A 22,803-nucleotide genomic window follows, 5' to 3' on the forward strand; every position below is an offset into this window, starting at 1 on the left:
AGGAGTTATTATCGGTCCTTGCCAAAAGAGGGCATACTCTGTCAAACAAACAGAAGAACAAATAATGGAGATGTTAACTATGAGTGCTAAGGGATTAAGGTTTTACTTAGGAAGATCATTGGACAAACGTGTGGAAAGGAACTGAGGAAAAAAACCTTACAGTACATTTCAATCTCACTACATCAGTGGTTAGAAATTTGCTTACTTGTAATTTGCCTCAAGTCATTTCCTGGGTGGGAACTCATTGATCTCACCTGATGACTTCAAAAGGACAGAAGACATTGATCATTTTACAAAGCTCCCACTGACTTGTTGATAAATTCCCAAGTCCCTGGCTCAGATTTAAGGTTCTCTACAATCTGGCCTCCAGAACTTATTAAACAACAACAACCACTGCTTCCTTTCATAGGATACTGCAATCCAGCCAAACAGAGTTGTTTGAAGTCCTCTCAGTTACTTCTCACTTCCCCTCTCCAAAACTTTGTGCATGCCCTCTCCTCTCCCTGTGTGAATATACTACTTACTCTTCAAGCTCCAGCTTCTATGTCAACTCCCTCATGAAGCATTCCTTACTGCCAGCAGGATGGTCATCTTTTATCTCTTGTGCAATTATCTGTCCAGGAGCTTTCAAAATTTTCGCTGGAATCTCAGTAAGAAATATATTTTGCATTGACACACATTTCATTCAAATACACACACACACACACACACACACACACACACACACTTAAACAAAAGCTTCATGAAATTATTTACATTTAGAATGATTAAAACTAATCATTCTAGTATTCCTATTCTCTTTTATTTGGCAAAAGCTCTAACTATATTCTACTAAACAGATCCTAATCACTCTTGAATTGCATCATAACCTGCACTTAGAAAAACAGTGGTCTATGTCACTCATACAGAATATACTCTATTATTTTATGTATATAGGCATTATGGTCCCTATCAGATTAAAAGGTACTCAAGGGTCACATTGTGTGGTTCATTATAGAATCTTTTACTGTATCTAATTATGTTATTCATTTTAGTTACCATTTGTAGAAGAAAATAAGGAAGGAAGAAAGGAAAGAGGGAATGAAGAAGGAAATAAGAAAAATATCTCTGGAGATCTTGATTATGCTCAAAACTTAAAGTTGTTACTATTTAGGAAGTCGATGGATGGGAATCATTCAAGTTATTTATGAGAAAAATTTCCAGTCAATGTGTATATGCTTTATTGAATAACTTCTTCAACCTCAATTTAAACTTAGGAATTAGTATCCCATCATGGACCTAGTATAAAAAGAAAGTGAGAATAAAATGATTGATAGAGAAAAGATAACCTCATCTATGTTGTGTTCCTTCCCCCTGAAGAATACTGGGGGTAGTAAGAGGGGTGCCACCAAGGGTGTGAAGTGTATCTCCAGAGGTGAAAAAAGCTTTCGACTTGATTTCGATAAAGCCTGTGAAAAGGCAGTTCTGCCATTTCTGTATGTACTGAACATGTCTATACGTGCTGAATATATCAAGCAATTTCTGTGTACTGTCTATAAACAAAGTTGGTGCTAAATAATAACATTTTCGGGCACCTCAAAACTATAAAATGAAATCGGAAAAAGACCCTATCTCATGACATCTGAAATAGTGCTTTTCACTGACATGAAAGATTATTGGTTTTTCTCAGTTTCACAAAAGAAAAAATTTTAAATTAACTTGATCTTTATTAACTACAACTAAAAATATTAACACATTATATTTTAATATAATAAAAAGTTATACATTTTAAAGGTTTACAATTAGTTATCTTAGTATAGCCAGACTTAATATTCAAATTTTACCATTTTTGAAATGTAAAATGTACAATTATAATACCCAGACTACATATCTTAATTTTAAAAATATTTTTAATATTTAAGAAATTTTTCAATTACAGTCGACATTCAGTATTTCAAAGAGGAAATTTTGGATAAAATTTAAATTTGAGAAGTCATACTAATGACATATATTTGCTGAAATAACATAGCCAGTTTGGGATTTAAATATAATTCTTTGTTATTTAACATTCATCCTCTCAACTAACATGCTATACTACACTCATTGACAAAGTAATGACATAAAAACAACACCTTCTCTGGACCTGAAAACTTTTTCCAAGTCCTTTGTAGACATTTGCATTATTGTTTTTTTGATCTTCAGTATAACAGTGAGTATACAGAGACAAGACTAACGAAATACAGGATTAAAAAGATTATATAAATGTTAATAAACTATCAAAATATATATAAAACAAATCTTTTCATAGATCACTGAGAATTAAGTCCAACATCATCACTTTGAAAAAGTAATAATAATATTTCAATGGAAGTTTTAAGGATTATTATTAAATATTGAATTTCTACTTCCAAAAAAGAATTATTAAAAATAAATATATAAGATAGATCACAATATATTGACTTGATTTTTGTGCCTTTGATTGTTACAATTTAGAGAAGTAAATCATTTGAAAATGCAGATTTATGATGGCTATATACCCAAAATTTAGGCTTATCACAATTGCTCAATTTCTTTAAAATGTATTATCTTTCTTCAGAATATAAATATATGTATGTATTTGGAGGTATATATATATTATATCATATATTAGATATGTATATATAGATACATGTATACATATACATATCATATATATGTATATTGAAAATATTTAGTAAAACATCTACTTTCGGAGAGTGTTTAATTATTTCATCTGACAATGTTAGTTTAGTTGGCTTAAAATATTGTTAAATTTCAAATTTACACACTTATTCCTCTAGTTTTGTCATATACTATTTTGTTTCAAACCCTCAGACTGTTCCTGCCAGCCATTATGAAAATTCATGCCATTGGTGAGAAGCACATGGGATTAGTGAATGAATATTAAACTTAAAGCTGAATTCATACTAATTAGAAAAATTAATTCCAAATTCATGCCCTACTGACTGGGTTAACAGCAGTATACATACAGTTTACTTTATTTAAATATAATAGTCTGTCGATTGGCAAAATAAATGTAAATTTTAATGTGACTACTTTAATACAATTTACTTATTTCAGATATTCAAAATGGAACCACTCCTTTACCAACATCATCCATGATTTCTGCACCTGCACCAACAACATCTGTAATAACACCAAGGACGACATCATCACCAAATCCTACAAAAGCAATAACTGGAGTATCTCCTGAAGGTAAGATTAACTCAGTGAAATTTACTCTAACAAATAAAATTAGTAGCGCCTATGTAATTTAATCACAAAAAAATGATTGAAGATCATATATTTATTTTTATAAAATTATTTCGAAACTTGTGTTATTTGGGTTGAATGCCAAACTCTGAGAGCTCAGTGAGCTTCTTTGATAATATCTCCTTGGATCACTTCCTATTTGAGACTTATCCTATTGTTAATATTATATACACAAAGTTTATTTTTAGAGAAGAAAAAAATTACCATTTCCTAAGTCATGAAAATATCTTTCTAAATATTCCAGTTCTTCATTTAAGCAGCACAGTTGACATGATGAAACTGTATTTATAACAAACCGATTTCGTTAGTTGTATTGGGCAGATAATAGGTTTAATGTGTAGGTTTTAGTAGCAATGTCATTGTTATTGTTACTAAACTGAGTGACAACATATCATTTTTTTTATAGCTCTAGCTATTAAAGTGGATTATCCTCCTATCCATAAAAAGTAAATTGAACCATCAGGATCATTCAAGCAAAAACTCAAGAGGTTATCGATCCAATGAATACTGCACTGTCCATCCTGCATCACACATAAAATGAGGCATTATCATTAAGGTCCAGTAATCAAATGCACGGGTAAAACAGTAATTATTTGTTGATTGCCTGTGGACAGAAACCCTGGCTAGAATGCTAAGGTCATCAAAAGATCCTAAAATCATATACTCTAATGAACAGATGACTGACAATCCCACATCCATCTTTCTTACCTCTTTATTTTCATTTATCTTTTATTCTAAGATCAAGCTCAAACATATGCTGAAGACTAATGAGGGCTAGCTTGCTGGGCTTGAATGGGGTGATGATTCTCAGAAAAAAAAAAATGTATTATGAATAAAGTTCATTATATCTGAAATGTTTAACTTTAAGGTGAAACCAAACCAATTCTCCTAGTACTTCTCTATCAAGCCAAAACAAAACATTACACAATGATGGCGGCACAAAAAGTTCTATTTCCAGACTGTGGTTCAACCTTTATTTTCATCCAAGGGAAACTCCAAGGACATAATCAGGCCTCCAGCCAACTCCTGCACACTATATATTTATTTTTAAAATTCGTCTCAGTTCTATGTTTCTAGAATTTAAGCTTCTCTCTCTCTCTCCCTCTCCCTCTCCCTTTCCCTCTCCCTCTCCCTTTCCCTCTCCCTCTCCCTTGCTAGCTGAGACCTTGGCATAAAATTGCACTAATCTGGTAAGAGCATATTATTTTTCAATCAATAATGCCTCCCCCGCAAAAAAATAGGTGCTGACTTTACATGCAGACCCAAAATATTGAAGTTCCACAATTTTTATGTTAACTACTTGGAACTTATGCTTTTTCAGTGAGAGGATTCCTAGCCCTGTCTACAATGATTTACTGTGGAAAAAAATGCCTAAATAATAACACAAATTCTAACCACTATGTTAAATGACTGGGAAAGGGCAGAGATAGGGGGCTCAGTGAAGGAATTCAAGCAGAATTATCATTTTTAATACCAAGAATACATCTTACCTTTCTGACTTGGAAGAGAAACTTTATACCTACTTATGTAAAGCATAATTGAGAGATATTTCTAGCAATTTTACAGGAACACTGAAGCACCCTTCTCTAAACCAAGTACATACAACACCTGAGAGTCTTTTTACACACACACACACACACACACATGCATGCACACACACACTCACACACACACACACACACACACACATATTCTGCTTCATTCCTTTTCATGAACGCCTTTACTGCTTTATAGTATCCAATTAACAAAAATTAATCTCTAGGTTGTGTTCTTCAAAAGTTCTCCAGATGAGTTTGAAATAATTCAATTGTGAAAACTGTAATAGGCCAGAGCAGCTTCTCTTTTCATTTTTATTATGAAACTGTTCAAAAGTAGAGAGTGTAATTAATTCCCATGTGTCCATCTCCTAGAATCAATAATTATGAAGATTTTACCACATTTCCTTCATTTTTTTCTTCCTTTCTCCCCTCCTTATTTTTCTTTCTTCCTCTTTCTTTATTTAGTTGTCAAAATATTCTGAAAGGAAGTCAGACTTTATGCCATTTTACTTCTACACACTAAATGTGTATCTCAAAAATACGGACAATGTATTACAAAGTTATAATGTCATTCTGAAATCCTACAAATTAGTAATACTTTGTTAAAATTATCTAGTATCCACGGAGAGGGATTTTAAGAGTTAAAATCTTATAACCATGAATATATCAATGAAGAGGGGTTACAGGATAAAGATGAGTCCATTCTGGGGACTCTCAGGAAATCAGCTGGGAAAGAGGTAGAGGGCAGATGAAGAAGGAAAGGCAGGCTCTGATGGCTACAATCTGCCCTGATCTAGTATGAGAAACAGAAAGTCTGGCATAAGGGTGAGGGTGAGCAGAGTCATCAGGCAGGAGGGCATCCATGGAGCTTATAGAAAAATGAAGGAACAACACTGGATAAGGAAGACAGAGGAAGAAACTCCTTTTTAAGGATGTAGGTAAATTGAACTACATATACTGGATATTGCCTATGCTCTTAAATCCAATATAATTAATACAGAGATAATGAAGGTAATGGGAAATTTCTCTCGAATTCTCATATATCTAAGCAGTTTATCAGTATAGATGTCTTTTTAACTTCAGGTGTGTGAGGAGCTTACATTTTGGGGTTTACACTGTCTAATCCTCCAAAATAACACTATTTAGATGATATAATATCACAAAAGTATGTCTATAGTAACGTGATCCCATATTCCCCCTTCCTCATAGCTAACATGGTCATTTTAGCCACAATGAAAGTATTTAACAAAAAAGAGCATGCCATGAAGAAGCTTCTTTATTTTCCTTGTGAAGCTTCTTAATCAGATTTTCTTGTTTAAAGGTCAAATGATGCTTGACTTAATAATGCTTGTGTTTATTTAAAGCGTGCGCATTTTTCTTTCTCCTGAAAATGGCAGAAATCTTATCAGAAAAGTGGAAAATGTGGAACTAGGATGGGAGTTCTCAGAGCAATATAGTCATGGCTTTAAGTGATGGATACAGCTTTGCCCAGAGCAGGGCTTGTTTTCGAAGGTTTACTCAATTGGAGAGATGGGACTTGATCTCTTCTTAGACATTTAAGTGACCACCTATTTATTCAAAGTCCAATGGCCAAATCAACATTTGGCAGACACTGAATATCATCATCATAAAATGAACTTCTGGGATACAAAAATAAACCCGAAATTACAGCTCGATTTTTAAAACATTTAATAGTCAAACTCTTTTAATGCAATGAATTACAATGCAGGAAAAAAATTTCTTGACATTGATACTAAACATTTCTGATACTAAATAGATGTTCAGTTTTAACCGAGGTCAGTAGAGAAGCCATACATCTTGACTATGTCTTCCATATCTGTTCCTGCTGTGGTGATATTTAAGATGCACCTATCTAGAAACTAAGATGAATCTGTAAAGAACAGACCTTTAGAAGGCATTTTTGTTCTTGTATTTTTAGTGGGAAAAAATAAGCTTGGGCAGATCATTTTTTCCCCATATCTTTCTTTTTTAATCAATTGTCTTTATATTGGAACTGAAGAGGAATTACCTGAGATTCTTTGGACATGATTTTTGCCTTTTCCTTTTCATAAAATTTCAAAGTGGTAAAGTTGACATTTTGTTCATAGTTTATCCTCGCAAAATGATATGTTTACAAATTGACGTTTTCCTGAAACTCTTATGTCTTAAATGTATTTAAACATAGTTCTAAAGGTTATTTTGGGAAACATTATAAACAATAGTTTACTAAACAGTTTTAGAAATGGTAGAATTATATTCTAATAATTTAATCTTTTATAAATATATGTTGACTCACAATGAAATTATGTCCCTAAAGATATAGAGCTATAGTATTTTCTTAATGTTCATATTAAATTCAGTCTATTTCTTATTAATCACTTTAAAGTATTTAATCATTGTTGTGCACATAAAATTAACAGAAATCACCATTCTCATTAGTTCCACACGTTAATTTTGTGATAATAAGGATGCATTCAGTCAGAATTATAACACACTTAGCACATAGAATTTTACTACAAGTTATATGTAGATTCCTTACCCACATTTGAAAGTGAATATTTATACATTAATAAGTCTAAAATAAGTTGTGTCCTGTTTATGTTATAGATATTCTTATACTGATTCAATATGATGACTATCAGCATGATCACAAGATCACTGTTCAAGAAAACCAGAAATGTACAGCCATTTAGCATTTCAGTTTTCCAAAGACCAGGCTGAAATGGAACCCAAATAGATTTGGATTGAGTACTTGGGCTGAAGCTCAACTTTGTTACATCTATTCCTTTGATCAATCATGAAGTCAGGATAGGTATAAAAGAAAAGGGTCAAGGGCTTTCAGAAACTCAAAGATTATACACATTTGACATTTTTTCCTATTTATATTATTACCATTATATGTGTCCTAATTATGTCCTGTAATTACTCTATGTCTTGAATTTTCAACCAGTATATGAGTCATATGCCAGAAAAACATAATGGCAAGGTGACTGTAAATTCAATTCAGCCTATTACTGGTACCAAGAGACCCAAGAATAGGGATAAAGTGAAAACAAAAGCACCACGTCTGGCTGGAGGAATGCTTCATTTATATTATTACATTTTCACTTTATGATGTTGGCATCATAAGAATGAACAACACAAAATGTCTTCTAGAAATAATATTCCCTTTGCTGGTTTCTTCTTTTAAAATATAACCACATATGCATGAAGAAAACTTTCAGAAAGTCTTAAGTGCTTTGGTACACTCCACATTATAATTCACTTAATCCGCCTATTACAGCCACAGGCCATTGTTATAATAACCTATATCTCCTAATTTGCAGTAAGGATAGAGGAGTGAGCAGTAGCTAAAACCTTCACCATCTACTTAGGGTAGATGGGACATTCTAATGCGTTTTAAGAAAAAAAGAGACCGCTATTATGGGTATGTAACTGGTAAGTCGTGTTTACTTCTTAAAGCCTATCTTTGTTCTTTTGTTGGTCCCCAGTCCTTTATAAATTGCACCTCATCTGAAACAACATTAACTACATGCAAGCTATCTGCCAGGAATTATTTTTGATACTACTCAGACTGAAAAGATGACTAAGAGTTAGTTACTGCTCTCTAGAGTTTAAGAAAGGGGATTATATAGACTAGGGACTCTTTAATGGACAAATTAATTAATTACAGAAGACTACAAGTTTATTTTTTATTTATGTTTGTTTGGAAGTTTGAATGTAATAATGAAATTAACAAAATGAAATGTAATTCTGGAAAAAATAAAATGATTACAAATCACTTGTTTTTCACAAGTGTTTTTTGCAATATTTGGCTTTCAAAATAATATATTATTTAAGATGCAGAAGTAAAAATCTGAAATAAAAATTTGCTTTTCGGGCCTATGACAAAAATATGTGTGTGTCTGTGCTTCTACATGTGTGTACATGTTTTCACTGGGCCACCCAAGTATTCAATACTTTGTGCAAAAGAAGCTCGAAAATTGACAGATTAAACATAGACAAAGGCTTATCCAGTGCTTCTATAGAGGGATTACAGTCTGCCTCCAGATTTGACTTACTTTTATTTATTCCTTGGTACATGAGATGAAATTGTGATTAATAATAATGTCATCTGTTTTATCCTACCAGAAACCACCAACAAGTCCTTACAAACATCTCTGCTGCCGACACTTTCTTCATTAACAACTACAGTTAAAGGTGAAGAGTGAGTGAGGATGTGTTTTGCCACCCTTTTTCTTTTATATATAATTTGCATACCATAATAGTCACCCTTTTAAAGTAGATAACTCAGTGGTTTTTAGTATGTTCACAAGATTGTGCAATCACCGCTACTGAATTCCGGAACATTTGCATGTCCCCTAAAAGAAACATTATCTATCACTAATCACTTCCCATTCTGCCTCTCCAGCCCCTGCAGCCACTAACCTACTTCCTATTTCTATGGGTTTGCCCTCTTATAGAAATTTTATATAAGCGGAATTATACAACCTGTGATTTTTTTGTATCTGGCTTCTTTCACTTAGTATAATGTTCTTAGATACATCCATGCTGTAGCAGGTATGTGTAGTTTATCATTTTCTATGAGCGAATAGCATTTCATTATATGGATCACTGCATTTTGTTTATGCAGTTATTAGCTGATGATCATTTGGGTTGCTTCTACATTGTAGCTTCTATACATAATGCTGCTAAGGGCATTCTTGTACAAGTTTTGTGTGACCATGTGTTTTTATTTCTCTTGGTCATATACCTTGAAGTGCTGAATCACATTAGGTAACTCTGTTTAACTTTCTGAGGAACTGATTTCTGAAACTGTTGTACTACATTACATGCCCACCAGAAATGTATAACGGTACAAATTCTCCACTTTCTAGCAATTACTGGTTGTCTTTTTCATTGTAGTCATTCTAGAGAGTGCGAAGTGGTATCGTTGTGGTTTTGATTTACATTTTCCTAATGAATAATGATATCGAGCATCTTTTCAATGTGCTTGTTAGCCACCGTATATCTTCTATGGAGAAATGTCTATGTAACTCCTTGCCCATTTTTGAAAATTGGACTATCTGTCTTTTAATTATTGAGTTGTAAGAGTTTTTTGTGTATTTTGGACTAGACCCTTATCGAATAGATAATTTGCAAATATTTCTTCCATTTTGTAGGTATCTTTTGAAGCATTAAACTCTATAATTTTGATAAAATAAAGTTTATCTGTATTTCCTTTTGCCATGTAAAGAAGGCAAAACTTTACCTGTACCCATCTTGGATTTTCAGCTGGGACTTTTTAACTTTTTAACAAAAAGGCATACAAACAAAAGAAAAACACTCGATTAACGCATGCAGTATACATCAGGTGAGAAACCTACAAGAGTAACTCAAAGTGGTAGTTTATATACGACCTTCAACAACAATGAAAAATAATTTTGTATAAAAAAAAAAGACAAAAGGAGAAAGAAAGACAGTTAATACTTCTAAGGGCACCAAACTTAGGGAAGATAAGTATATAAAAGAAAACTAAAGGAGTCAGATTTGTTTGCAAATTCCTCTGGTGCCTTCCCTGAGCTGATCAGAATTTGTCTCCAGTAAAAGTAGAATTTATCTCCTGCCTTTAGACAGAAAAGGAGAAGCTTTTTCTGCATTTGCTGCTTCTTAATTGCCTTCAGTTTAACATTTTTATGTCAAAGAGCCATATTTTGAGGAGACATAGTCTAGTTTTCTGCAGTCATTGTGTAGTGGGGTCAACTCTAAGAAACCACTGCTCAACTTAAAGTCACAAAGATTTATACTAATGTTTTTTTCTGAGAATTTTATAGCTTTAGCTTTCAGACTTAAGTCTTTGATTTTTAAATTAAATGTATTGGGGTGACATTGGTTAATAGAATTATATAGGTTTCAAATGTACAATTCAATATATCATATGTAAGTCTGATTTGTGTATATAGTAGAGGGTAGATGTCTGGCTTGTTTTCTTTTCTCTTTCTCTGTTTTCTTTCTTTTTCTTTTTTTTTTTTTTTGGTGGGGGGGTGAGGGCATGTAATTATCCAGGTATCCTAACACTAGTTTTTGAAAAGACTATTCTTTCCTGATTTGAATCTTCTTGGCACCCTTAATGAAAATCAAATGGCTAATACTGTACAAGTTTTTTTCTGGACTCCTAAATCTACTCCATTTTTCTATATGTCTACAGCTATTTCAGTATTATACACTCTTGATTACCATAGCTTTACATTAAGTTTTGAAATCAGGAAATATGAGTCCTCCAATATTGTTCTTCTTTTTAAAAATTGTTTTGACTATTCTGGGTCACTTGAATTTCTGTATGAATTTTAGAAGCAATTTGTCAATTTCTGAAAAAAGTCTGTTGAGATTGTGATAGGGATTTCATTAAATCTGTACATCAATTTGGGAATTATTGCCATTTTAAATCTCAATTCTTCCAATCCATGAATATGAGAAATCTTTCTGTTTATTTAGGTCTTCTTTAATTTTCTTTAATAATGGTTATAGTTTTCAGTGTGGAAGACATGCACTTTTTTGTTCAAGTTATTCTTGATATTTTATTCATTTTAGAATCATTTTATTAATTTTATTTTTGGATTGTTCATTGCTACTATATAGAAATCTAATTTATGTTCATACATTGATATTATATCCTGCCATCTTGTAGAACTCATTTATCAGTTCCAATATGCTTTGTGTATTTCTTAGAATTTTCTATATACAAGATTAATTTTCAGATGGAGACAGTTTTACTTCTTCCTTTCTAATCTGGATGCTTCTTATTTTATTTTCTTGCCTATTTGCCCCGGCTAGGGTGTTCAGTACAACATTGAATAGAAGCAGTGAGAGAGGACATCCTTGTTTTGTTCCTAATTATAAGGGAATCTTTCTGTCTTTAATCATTAAGCATTATGTTATCGTGGGTTTTTCATAGATGCCCTTTCTCAGGTTGAGGAAATCTTCTTTTATTATTAGTTTGTTGGATTTTGTCTTATGCCTTTCCTTAGTATTTTGAGATTATTATATGGTTTTTATCTCTTATTTTATTAATATGGATTATGACCTTGATTTCTGTATGTTGAACTAACCTTACATTCCGGGATAAATCCAACCTGGTCATGGCATATAATGTTTTTTATATGTTGCTAGATTTGATTTTTATTACTTCATAAATAATTTTTGTGTCTATGTTTATAAGACAGATAGCCTTGTAGTTTTCTTTTCTTGTAATGCCTTTATCTGATTTTGGTATCAGGTCAGTACTAGCCTCATAAATGAATTTTTAGAAGAGTTTTTTAAGAAGCTGTGGTAATTATTTTTTAAACATCTAGTAGAATTTACCAGTAAAGCCATCTGGTCCTAAGCTTTTTTTTTGTGAAAATTTTTGGGTTACTATCTCAACACTTTACTCATTATAGATCTACTCAAACTTTCTATTTATTTTATTTAATTTTCTGGTTTGTGATTTCTAGATATTGTCCATTTTCTGTAGGTTATCTAATTTGTTGGCATACAACTGTTCAGGCAGTACAGCATTGCCTTATAACCAACCCTTCTTATGTCTGTAAAGATAATAGTAATGTCCTCTCTTTGCTTCATTATTTTAGTAATCTGAGTCCTCTCTTTTTTTTTCTTTGTCATTCTAACTAAAGGTTTGTCAATTTTGTTGATCTTCTCAAAAAACCAACTTTTAATTTTATTGATTTCTCTATTGCTTTTCTATTCTCAATTGCATTTCTTTTCTCTCTAAGCTTTTTATGTCTTTCCTTCTGCTTCCTTTGGGTTTAGTTTTCGGTTCTATTTCTAAATTTTTAAGTTAGCAAGTTAGTATATTGATTTAAGATCTTTCTTCTTTTTTAATGTAAGTGTTTATACCTAGAAATTTCTCTCTCAATATTACTTTTGCTACATGCCATTAATTTTAGTATGGTGTGTTTCTATGTTCATCTCAAAGTATTTTCTAATATCTCTATGATATAATCATTAACCTATTATTTCATGTCTACACTTTTATGAATTACTTCCCAAAGTTTTAAAAAATTATTTTTCTTCTTCTGTGTACTTATCAGACATTACCTTCCTTCATGCATTTAATTTAAATTTTAACTTAACTTATAAATAGATGGTACAGAGACTATTCTAAAATATATTCTGAATGTCTTTAGGCAAAGCATATCAACTATGACTTGAAGTTCTTTACAACTTTTTCAAAGTACTATTTTTACAACAGTGCTATGGCCCTCATCTTAAGGAATGTATTAATATTTTTTAAAAAGTGTTTTAAAGTTATTATTTAAATATTATTATTTATTTAAAGATGGAAAAACTAAGTTTCAGAAAGGCTAAATGAGTTACCAAAAAGAACAAAATTTATAACAACAATTAGGAATTTGAAACCCTGTCCTTCAACTTCAAATTTTTCTTTTCATTTAATGAATTCATAATCAACTATTTCTTAATGAATTTGTATTATTATTTTAATTTCGATGATTGTACTTCGTTATTAAATTGTAAGCCTTTCAAGTACTAACAATGGTTATATGGCATTTTTTTCCTCCCTCCATAAAATGGTCACCAATTCCATAATTTTTTCCTTTTTTTTTTCTTGTTTTGATGTATGTTCTTATTTTTTCACTGCTTTCAGTCTTCCCCTTTGGTGAGACTGCCAGTCTATTATGAATGGTTATTTATTTTAATTTTCTCTTTTAAGTGGGAACAAGTTATACCACCACCACCACCAATAACAGCAACAACTTATTAGAACTGTCTTTAGAAAGGAGCAAATAAGTCTAGGTGAAAGGCCATGTTCTTGAGCATAGTACAGGAACATTATTCACACATGATTTTCACAATAACAATGGATCTGTTATTTCCACTTACTCTAATATTCTTCATCTTACTTTTAGTGTGGATAGTCAAGATTACCATTTTGGAAACTCATTATTAAGTAAGGAAAATATTGTCTAGTTTCTTTTTTTAATTGGCAGAAACATATCCACAAAAAATCTTATGAGGAAGTCCAAAAGAAATATAAAATTCACATAGAAGTAAAACTCTCTCCTTTACTTGTTTCCTGCTGAGAGCTATAGTTCTACTTTATCTGGATTTCTCCACCACCATTTTATTTTCTTCAAAATCTTTGGAGCTCCATTATAGCCTGGTTCCATTATCTGAGTTTCTCTTTTTTAGTATTGAAGGATCGAAAGAGATGAAGTCTTAAGTCCTCCTCGAGTTGTTCAGGTGTTTGGTCTTCAGTCCTTTACATCTCTTTCATTTTATTTTTTTCTTTTGATCTTAGCATTTAAACTTATTTATAGTCTGGCATATTCCTTTTTACTCTAAGGGAAAAGATCAAGAGAATCTAACTGAAACCTTCAGAAGTTTCTTTTCCAGGCCTCACACTGTTTTGACAGATCTCTGGTATAAACATTTATGTTCCTCACAATCTTTCTATGAGTTGCTCTTCAGTTCTACTCTAGAAGTCAGTTAAATGAATGAAGACATTAATTTATTTGAGTTTATCCCAGTCTACCCACGTTGTCATGGGAACAGAATTCTTTGGAATAATATTCCGTAAAATGACCCTTGAAAATGGAAGTCCTTGGGAAATTGCTTTAGAAAATGCTACCGCCCGAAGGGTTTTATAACACACAGTAACGCTTCTTTTTAATTTTAGTAATCCTAACACAAAGACATCCATTTGACTTCAAAAATCTATGTAGCTCAGAATAATTTGACTATAAAAAACATCTTCTTTAAAACATAAAACCAAATAACATGCCACAACACTAGTATTCTATAACATATGTTTCAGTAAATGCTAACTTTGTCAAAAAGTCAATTACCCAATATTTATTTCTGAAGACAAAGCAACCACACAAAAAGCTTTTACTATGGACATTAGATAAAACAATATTGTAATTCAAATTATATAATTCCAGAAGAATAAAGCTGTTTTATCTCCTTCCCTGTCAATTTAAATCCATAAACCCTCCCTTTCAACTCAATCTGTTGTAAACACACTTCAAATCTCTAATATAATTAATGTCCACATTTACTGTTTCCTCCAAAAATATAATTGCCCAAAATAAACAAGTGAATCCCATGTTAATATTCCTAGACAATTATGAAACTGCCTCTATTTCACACCCACTCTGCTCGGTCCTAGCCAATGGCTCTCACTTATGGTACGGATGCAGCTACTTACACTCTGGGTGTTGTCGTGCCTCTCTCAAGTACCTCCTGTGTTGGATTTTCTTTATTCCAATTAAACATGGATTAAAAATTTCTTATATTTTGTTTCGTACTTTATACATAACACAATTCTCAGACTTAAAAGGACGTGAATTTCAAAACACACACACACACACACACACACACACACACAAATCCTAAAAGTAAAGTCAATATTATATTGGTGATCCAACTCCAATTAGTATTTCTCAAGTAAAATAATGTTTATCAAACTTAATACATATATTATTATCAAGACTTACAGTGCAAGGCGAGCCTGCAGACCAAAGTAGATATATAGTGTTATCTAAAGTGAAATAGCCAGATGGAAAAAGGGAAATAGAGCAAGTCATATTTGTTTGAAGAACAACTTTAAGATTGGTTTCCTTTTTCCCTGAGGTAACAGTCACTTTTTAACAGGAGTCCAAAATCTACTACGCATGAACCCAAAATGCAGTTGGGACAATTTTTTCAACAAGATGTACAGGACTATGATTCTCATATCTTAATGAATGTCAGCCACCCATTTTTTTTCTCTTTTAGGATTTATAACATTTCACTATACTAGTTTACTTTGAGAATGTGTAGCTGTGGCAGCAACTAGTCTCTACATCTTTTATTCTTTTCATTTTAGGTCCACGATAGACATTTAAAATATTTTGATTGCCTTTAAAGCATAAAAGATTTCTTCCATTGCCTAATTGGCACTGTGTAATTGACAGCCTGTCCAGAATCGAGTGTGAACTCTAATTCCACTCTTTTTTGTGAAGTGTATAACACAGTAATAGGCAATTCTCTAAGAACAGTCTCTGGTATTGTATCTCCACTATTCCATGATTCTACTCCTCCCTTTGTATTTTTCTAATCTGGCAGCTCCCTACATTTTTCTTCGCTGTATCTTCCCTTTTCAATCATCAAGACTGTTGAGTCTGCTTTATGCTATGAAATTCTTTAGGCCATCAAGATAGCCTTTTCAAGTTCTCCAATTTTAGCTCAGCAGAAGAATTCTTCTCCAATGATTTCTGGAGAGAATTTCCTGTTTTGATGTTTTCTGAGTATGTGTTTTTGGATTTCCAGCGAGAAGCAAAATCTTTACCCCTATGTTCCTCTATCATCAAGTATTGAGTTTCTGTGACTTGGGTGGCCTTCCCACTTCCATGTTATCACAAACATCGATTTTTGCCTTTCTGAGTAAAAATGGGCATTATTAACTTCAGAGGCATCTCAATGTATTAGAGAAACTTCCTCAAGTATTTCTCTCTCAATTTAATACTTAAAGATGCCTCTGAAGTTTATTTCCAATTCCCCTCATTTTTTTCCTCACATGCAGTGTTAATGCGGTAGCCTACATTGAATTTAGCTCTCTTCTGTTTGCATGCCAATCCCTTAAGGCTTTTTCCTTACAGTCATATTTACCCCTAGTCCATTCTTCTTGCAAACTACTAATTTCTCTAGCATGAATCTCTCCACTGCACTAAGAATTTGCATTACACGATAGATGCTTGTTGCTATAGAATAGAAGCTAATTGACACTTCTGGAAGACACCAGCAATTCGGAGTCCCAGCCTAGTTTATAATAAGAATCTATTAAATTGCTTTCTTCCCAGCCAGCATCCTATCTAGCTACCACTAAGTATGCATTAACCGGCATGCCTGCTTTTTCTTTACTTAACTCAATGTTTCCCATGCTGGACTTTGAAAAGACTGAAGGGTATCAATTATTTTGTTTTTATAATTTTTGTGCAAATATCGGTAATTTCAAGTAATTATAGTCCAGTGTTACTTTTGAAATCTCAGATTATCTTTTATTATTAGTTTTCCTTACCCCCAAAAATGAACTAAATATTATTAAAAGTCTATTTTATTTATTTCCTGTTATCCTTCTCCTCCTAGCTTTTCCAAATATCTAAAAATTGTTTCCCGGACAGCATGGGAATCATGTTTCCATCTTAAACTGCTGTTATTCCCTTACCATCCCCTTTCTAAGATAGCTGAATAATTAACTTTTGCATCAGAAAGGTTTATATTGAGATTCTAGCTCTCTCCTGTTTCAGTTATGTGATTGTAAGGAAACTATTTAATTTTTCTGAGTCTCATATATAAAAATGTGATCATAAATATTACTTCATAGGATTACTATTATTATCACATGAGATAAACTGTAACTGAATCTAATGTCTCCCTCTTTAATGTAATTAACTGAATCACCAAAAGGTGAATATTGAAATGCCAGATTTCTAAATCTTGATCAGAAGACTCTGAATAATCTTTAACTTGTAACTGGATATCAATATTAACACTAATAAGACCAGTGATTGGGTTTTACCCTTAATGGCTGTTAATTCTTTTTACATAATTAGGAAATACAACCAATGGTGTCACGAAGAATAAGTTTATCACTGCAAATGCAACAGAGACAAATCTTCTACTTCCAAATGTTGTTTCAACATTACAAAGTTCCCAACACATGAGTAAGTATAAGTATTTGTGCTGAAATGTTAAACTAGTGTGTTGGATAGAATTAGACTCAGAATGTTTTCTAGCACACTATTACCAAAGAACAATGCCCTACGTATATTTCCTCTTACTTTCTACCAAACAAGACAACCATTTGGTAACTTCACTTAGCACAGTGAATACTCTACTCCTCCACAGCCACAAATGGGTGGGTGCCAAGAAAGATCAATTCAAGGCTGGGCAGTAATCTATGAATCTATGCTAACAATTGGAACAAAAAAGTGAGCTTGGTCAACGAATTAGAGAACTTTGATGAAATGGAAAAATTTTTAGAAAGAAACAAATTGCTAAGAAGATAGGAAATCTGAAATACAAAACTAAAACAATTAAAGATATTGCATTAAAAATTTTAAATGGTTCCATGAAGAAAACTCTAAGCAGGGTGGCTTCATTTGTAAATTCTATAAAATAGTTTTTAAAAGAAATAACAATTCTTCTTAAACCCTTGCCAGAAGTAGAGGGGGAAGGAACATTGCACAAGTAATTTTCTAAGACCTGTATTACCCTATACCAAAGCTAGAAAAAGAATGAAAAAAAAAAAAGCAGGTAAAAATACCGCAGACCAAATCCTCATGAACATAGATGCAAATATCCTTAATAAAATATTAGCAAACCAAATTCAGTAGTATATAAAGGGACATAAAGCATGAACAAGTGAAATTTATCTGGGTTTAGCATATGAAAATCAAGTAATGTAATACACCATATTAGTAGAATTAGTACACGCAGAAAATACATTTGATAAAATTTAACACTCACTTACAATTCAAACTCTCAATGAACTAGAAATAAAATGAAACTTCCTCAAACTGGTAAAGGACATCTATGAAAATCATACAGCAAACATCTTACTTAATACTGAAAAACTTAATGTTTTTCTCTAAAGATCTGGAACATGGCAAAGATGTCCATTCTTACCACTTCTATGCAAAATTATAAGCAAAGATTCTAGATAGTTCAAAAAGGCAATAGATAATCAATAAATGATAGATTAGATAGATTATGATAGACAGATGATAGATAAATAGATAGATATAGATGTAGATACGGATACGGATACAGATACAGATATGGATACGGATACAGATACAGGTACAGATATAGATATAGATATAGATATAGATAGATATAGATGTAGATGTAGATACAGATATATAAATGTATAGATATAGATATAGATAGATGATAGATAGATAGATAGATGATAGATAGATAATAGATTAGATAGATTAAATAGATTAGAAAGATAGATAGAAATTGATAGATAGACCCATTTATCCAGTTTGGAAAGAAAAAAATAAAAGTTTTCCTATCAGAGTACATCATTATCTATGTAGAAAATTCAAAGAATCCACAAAAACTATAAGAACTAATAGTGTATTTTATACCACAGAATATGAGATATACAAAAAGTGATATGTCTATATATTGGCAAAGACAATTCAAAAATAAAATTAAGGAAATAATTACATTTACAATTGCATCTAGAAGAATAAAACATTTAGGAATAAATTTAACAATAGAAATGTAAAATTTGTAAACTGAACTACAAAATATTTCTGTAAGAAATAAATATCTAATTAAATGGGGAGACATTACATATTCATGCATTAGATGACTCAAAATTTTAAGATGGCAGTTCGCCCCAAGTAGATAAGTTATTGATTAACATATACAATGCAATCTTTATCAGAATCACAGTGTTTGTTTTCTTATAAATTGATAAGCTTATCCTAAAATATACAGAGAAATAAAAAGGACTCTGCATAGCCAAAATGTTTTGGAAAAAGAACCAAGTTGGAGGACTTATGCAATTACAGAACATACTCTAAAGTTATAGCAATCAAGACAGTTACTGAGATAATGAACGTTAATAGATAGTAGCATTATTTATTATAATAGTCACACTGGAAACAATCCAAATGTTAATTACTGATGAAATAAAATACTCCATTGGATTTTTTATTTGGAATGGATTTGCAATACTACAAAACATAAGATATACATACAATGGAATACTATTTGGCAATTTAAAGAAACAAAATACTGATACATACTATAACACAATGAACCTCAAAAGCATTATGCTCAGTAAAAAGGCTTTTACAAAACACAACATATTGTGTGATTCCATTTGTATAAAATATCCAGGATGGATATTTTTACAGAGATGGAAAGCAGATAAGTGGTTGCCTAAAGCTAGAGGTGAGACTGGGGATTGGCTGCAAAAAAAAAAAAAAAAAAAAAGGCTCCAAGAAGTGTTTTTGTGATGTGAAAATATTCTGGAACTGGATTATAGTGATAATTACACAATTTTTAAAATGTACCAACATGTATTGAGTTGTTTATGTAAAATGAGCGAATTTAGTTTTTAATTTTTTAAAATTAAATTTTGTTTAAAAACAAAAGAGAAGAAAACACTGTCCTAGGCCAGTCAAGTTTCCTTTCTGGGCAATCTGAACCAGAAAACCCAAATAATGAAAGTGATTAGCTATGGGAACTGAAGCAGCAACATTTTAGTAGAGCAAGTCTGAGGCAGCCGTGGTGATTTCTATGCATCCCTATGACATAATGAAGCAAATATGAGTAAGTGGAGTTGATAGAGATGAATAGAGAAAGTATGTGTGGGACATGGAGAGATTTCATAAGCAAGATTAAGCTGTTCATGAGAGACAGAGAAAGTAGCAGGATGTAGAGCTCCCCTGACTTCTGACAGATATCCAGCTTCAGTCCACATTTATTTTTACAATGAGCACATCCCACATCCTGGCCACCATGATATGAAGTAATTTGCAATTTTAGCCAAAATATCCCCACTAGAAAAGTTAGTAGTCTGCCATGATGGCGTTACCAGATATCATTCATTATAAATAATGGATGCATTTTTGGCATGTCCATACTCCTCAATGAGAAATGGCTACAGATGACTCAGTCTCCACGTTTTTCTTTGAAGATTTCTAAATTAGAAAGAAATGGAAAGTGGGAGCCATGAATATCCAAGGCCCACTCTTCCCTTGAAACACATTGAAAACATCCATTTTCTTCCTTTTTTATTGTGGTCATCTTAAGCACAAAATAAGAAGGTTATCTAGAAAGAGTCTAATTTCACACCATAATTGTGAACTAATAATTTTATTTCATGAAACGGTTACCACATAGGAGAATGTAAAGAGCAAGATCATTTCTTCTTCATATGAAGAACGTTTTTTTGTAGTAATGTTTTGGCTTCTAAAAAGTAAAGCCTATTTTGTAGGCAATATATGTCTGAATATCAAATACCCTTAGCAAACCAAAATTCCATTCACTTCATAATATGATTGCTCCAAATACAAACAAGAATAAAAGTAAATATGCATCTGCAAAATGTGTAGCCATTGGAGATTAAACTCAAATGATTTGAATGCTGCACTAATACCCATTCAGTGACCGATGAGGAAAATGTCATTCAGAGGCCATGGTTTATTAAAATTAGCACTTATGGAGAAGTGTGGTCAGCCTCATGAGTCACTTACAACTCCTAATTTTATTTTGATTCATGCAGTAAAATGCCCTCTGCATCTCAGTTCTGGGGAATATTATATTTATTCAGCTTCTAAACATAGAAGAGACTTTCTTCCAAGTAATTTTTTTAAAAATATAACCACAAAGCCATTTCTTGAAACATGAAACACCCTGGAAAGCAAGATAACAAAATAAGGGTACTTACTGCTGCCCTTTGCATTTGTCATTTGATTAATCAGTTCTATACTGTCTTTTAAAGATTTGTTATGAAATTCATTCTTCCCTCGATAGTTTTCATTGCTCAAGGTGCTTCCTATTTAGCATGGACTCTGCATGATATAATGAGTTTACATACATTTTCATTTGTGCACAATGAAGCCAGGAGCCTGCCCAGATTCCTAGTTAACAGAGCAGTGCTCCCTTTCCATCTCAGAAACAGTGGAACCAAAAAAAGAGGAATAGAAAGAGAACAAAACAATCTACTGGTAGGGAAAAGCTAAACAACTAAAGTTTCATCTCCCTCTTAAACATATGGGTTTGAGTCCTTGATTAGTGATTATCAGATAAAGACATTGTGGGTATGTCATCTCAAGAGCAGGTTTGATTTAGAATTAGTGAGATTAACCAAAGGAAGCAAGAGCAATGGTCTCTTCTTCCTTGCCTATCTCTTACATTGTGTACCATTCATGTTTTCAAATCTGGTTATAGAAACCTGCTTCTTTTGGTGAATTCTGAGTTGGCAGGAAAAAAAAAATATGGAATAAGATTTTAGATAGAAGACAAATGGAGATGGGCAAAATGCCAGTATATAATTCTTCTAAAACAAGTTCTGGGATAGAAATACTTCTAAGGGTTTTTCCAAGCCAGAGCTTCTGCTACCACAGCATGTACAATATTGCAGATTTTAAATCTAAAAGGAAAATCTGAATAACATTTATAAGTAATCAGTATGTTATTAAGCAAAAGTTAATTGCATTTACATAGAATAGTTTATCATATATTTTGTTTTGCATAATTTATCCTGTTTAATATGTTTATTTTCATACAAAAAGCATAGACAATTGTACAACAACCAAGTAAATATTTTAAGTATATTACTGGCTGAATTAAGAATAGCTTATACCCATACCTGTGATTTTCAAGGCAACACTCACTTCTTAAAATAAAAATTTCACATTCTAGTCATGCCAAGAGGAACCTAGCTTATTGGTTAAATAATGATTCTAAAGTCAGATTCAAAAAATAGCACAGTTGTTTGTTTGTACTGTGGCCTTTGGTTAGCTACTTAACTTTGTGCCTCAGTTTTTTCATCTACAAAATAGGTTATAACGATGTTACACCTTTACAGGATTCTTGTGAAGATTAAAACAGATAAAAACCTATAAAGCTTAGAATGGTGTCTGACAAGAAAACAATAAATTTTATCTATTATTTTATTAATAATAATTCTTGCAAAAGCCAGGCAAAGTTGATGATACCAGTTTCACAAATAAGGAAACAATTTCAGAAAATTAAATAACTTGGCCAAGGTGAAATCCAAAAGATGAAATTCAAACTCTGTTTTTCTTGCCTTAAACCCCACAAACTACATTATACCACACTTGTTCTTGTTACAAATATTTTACATAAAGTATCTAAAGGAAGTAGAAAGCAACTATCTTTTAATTGGATATATCATATGCTTGACAAGTAGATGTTCAAAAAGTATAACACAAGAGATCGACTGACTGCCTGACTGAATATA

At 32.1% G+C, this 22,803-nt stretch overlaps 1 protein-coding gene across 2 annotated transcripts in view; it reads left to right on the forward strand.

Annotated features, from left to right (window-relative positions):
* EMCN (endomucin) overlaps positions 1-22,803 on the forward strand; it is a 92,697-nt gene that overhangs the window by 35,073 nt on the left and 34,821 nt on the right. For both annotated transcript variants that reach the window (XM_016159078.2, XM_016159079.2), the window contains exons 2-4: positions 3,079-3,213; positions 8,940-9,008; positions 17,402-17,512. In XM_016159078.2, the coding sequence (XP_016014564.1) occupies positions 3,079-3,213; positions 8,940-9,008; positions 17,402-17,512 (315 nt within the window). The remainder of the gene's footprint in view (positions 1-3,078; positions 3,214-8,939; positions 9,009-17,401; positions 17,513-22,803) is intronic.

Source organism: Rousettus aegyptiacus, unplaced genomic scaffold (assembly GCF_014176215.1).
Source record: "Rousettus aegyptiacus isolate mRouAeg1 unplaced genomic scaffold, mRouAeg1.p scaffold_m13_p_10, whole genome shotgun sequence".
Taxonomy (NCBI): domain Eukaryota; kingdom Metazoa; phylum Chordata; class Mammalia; order Chiroptera; family Pteropodidae; genus Rousettus; species Rousettus aegyptiacus.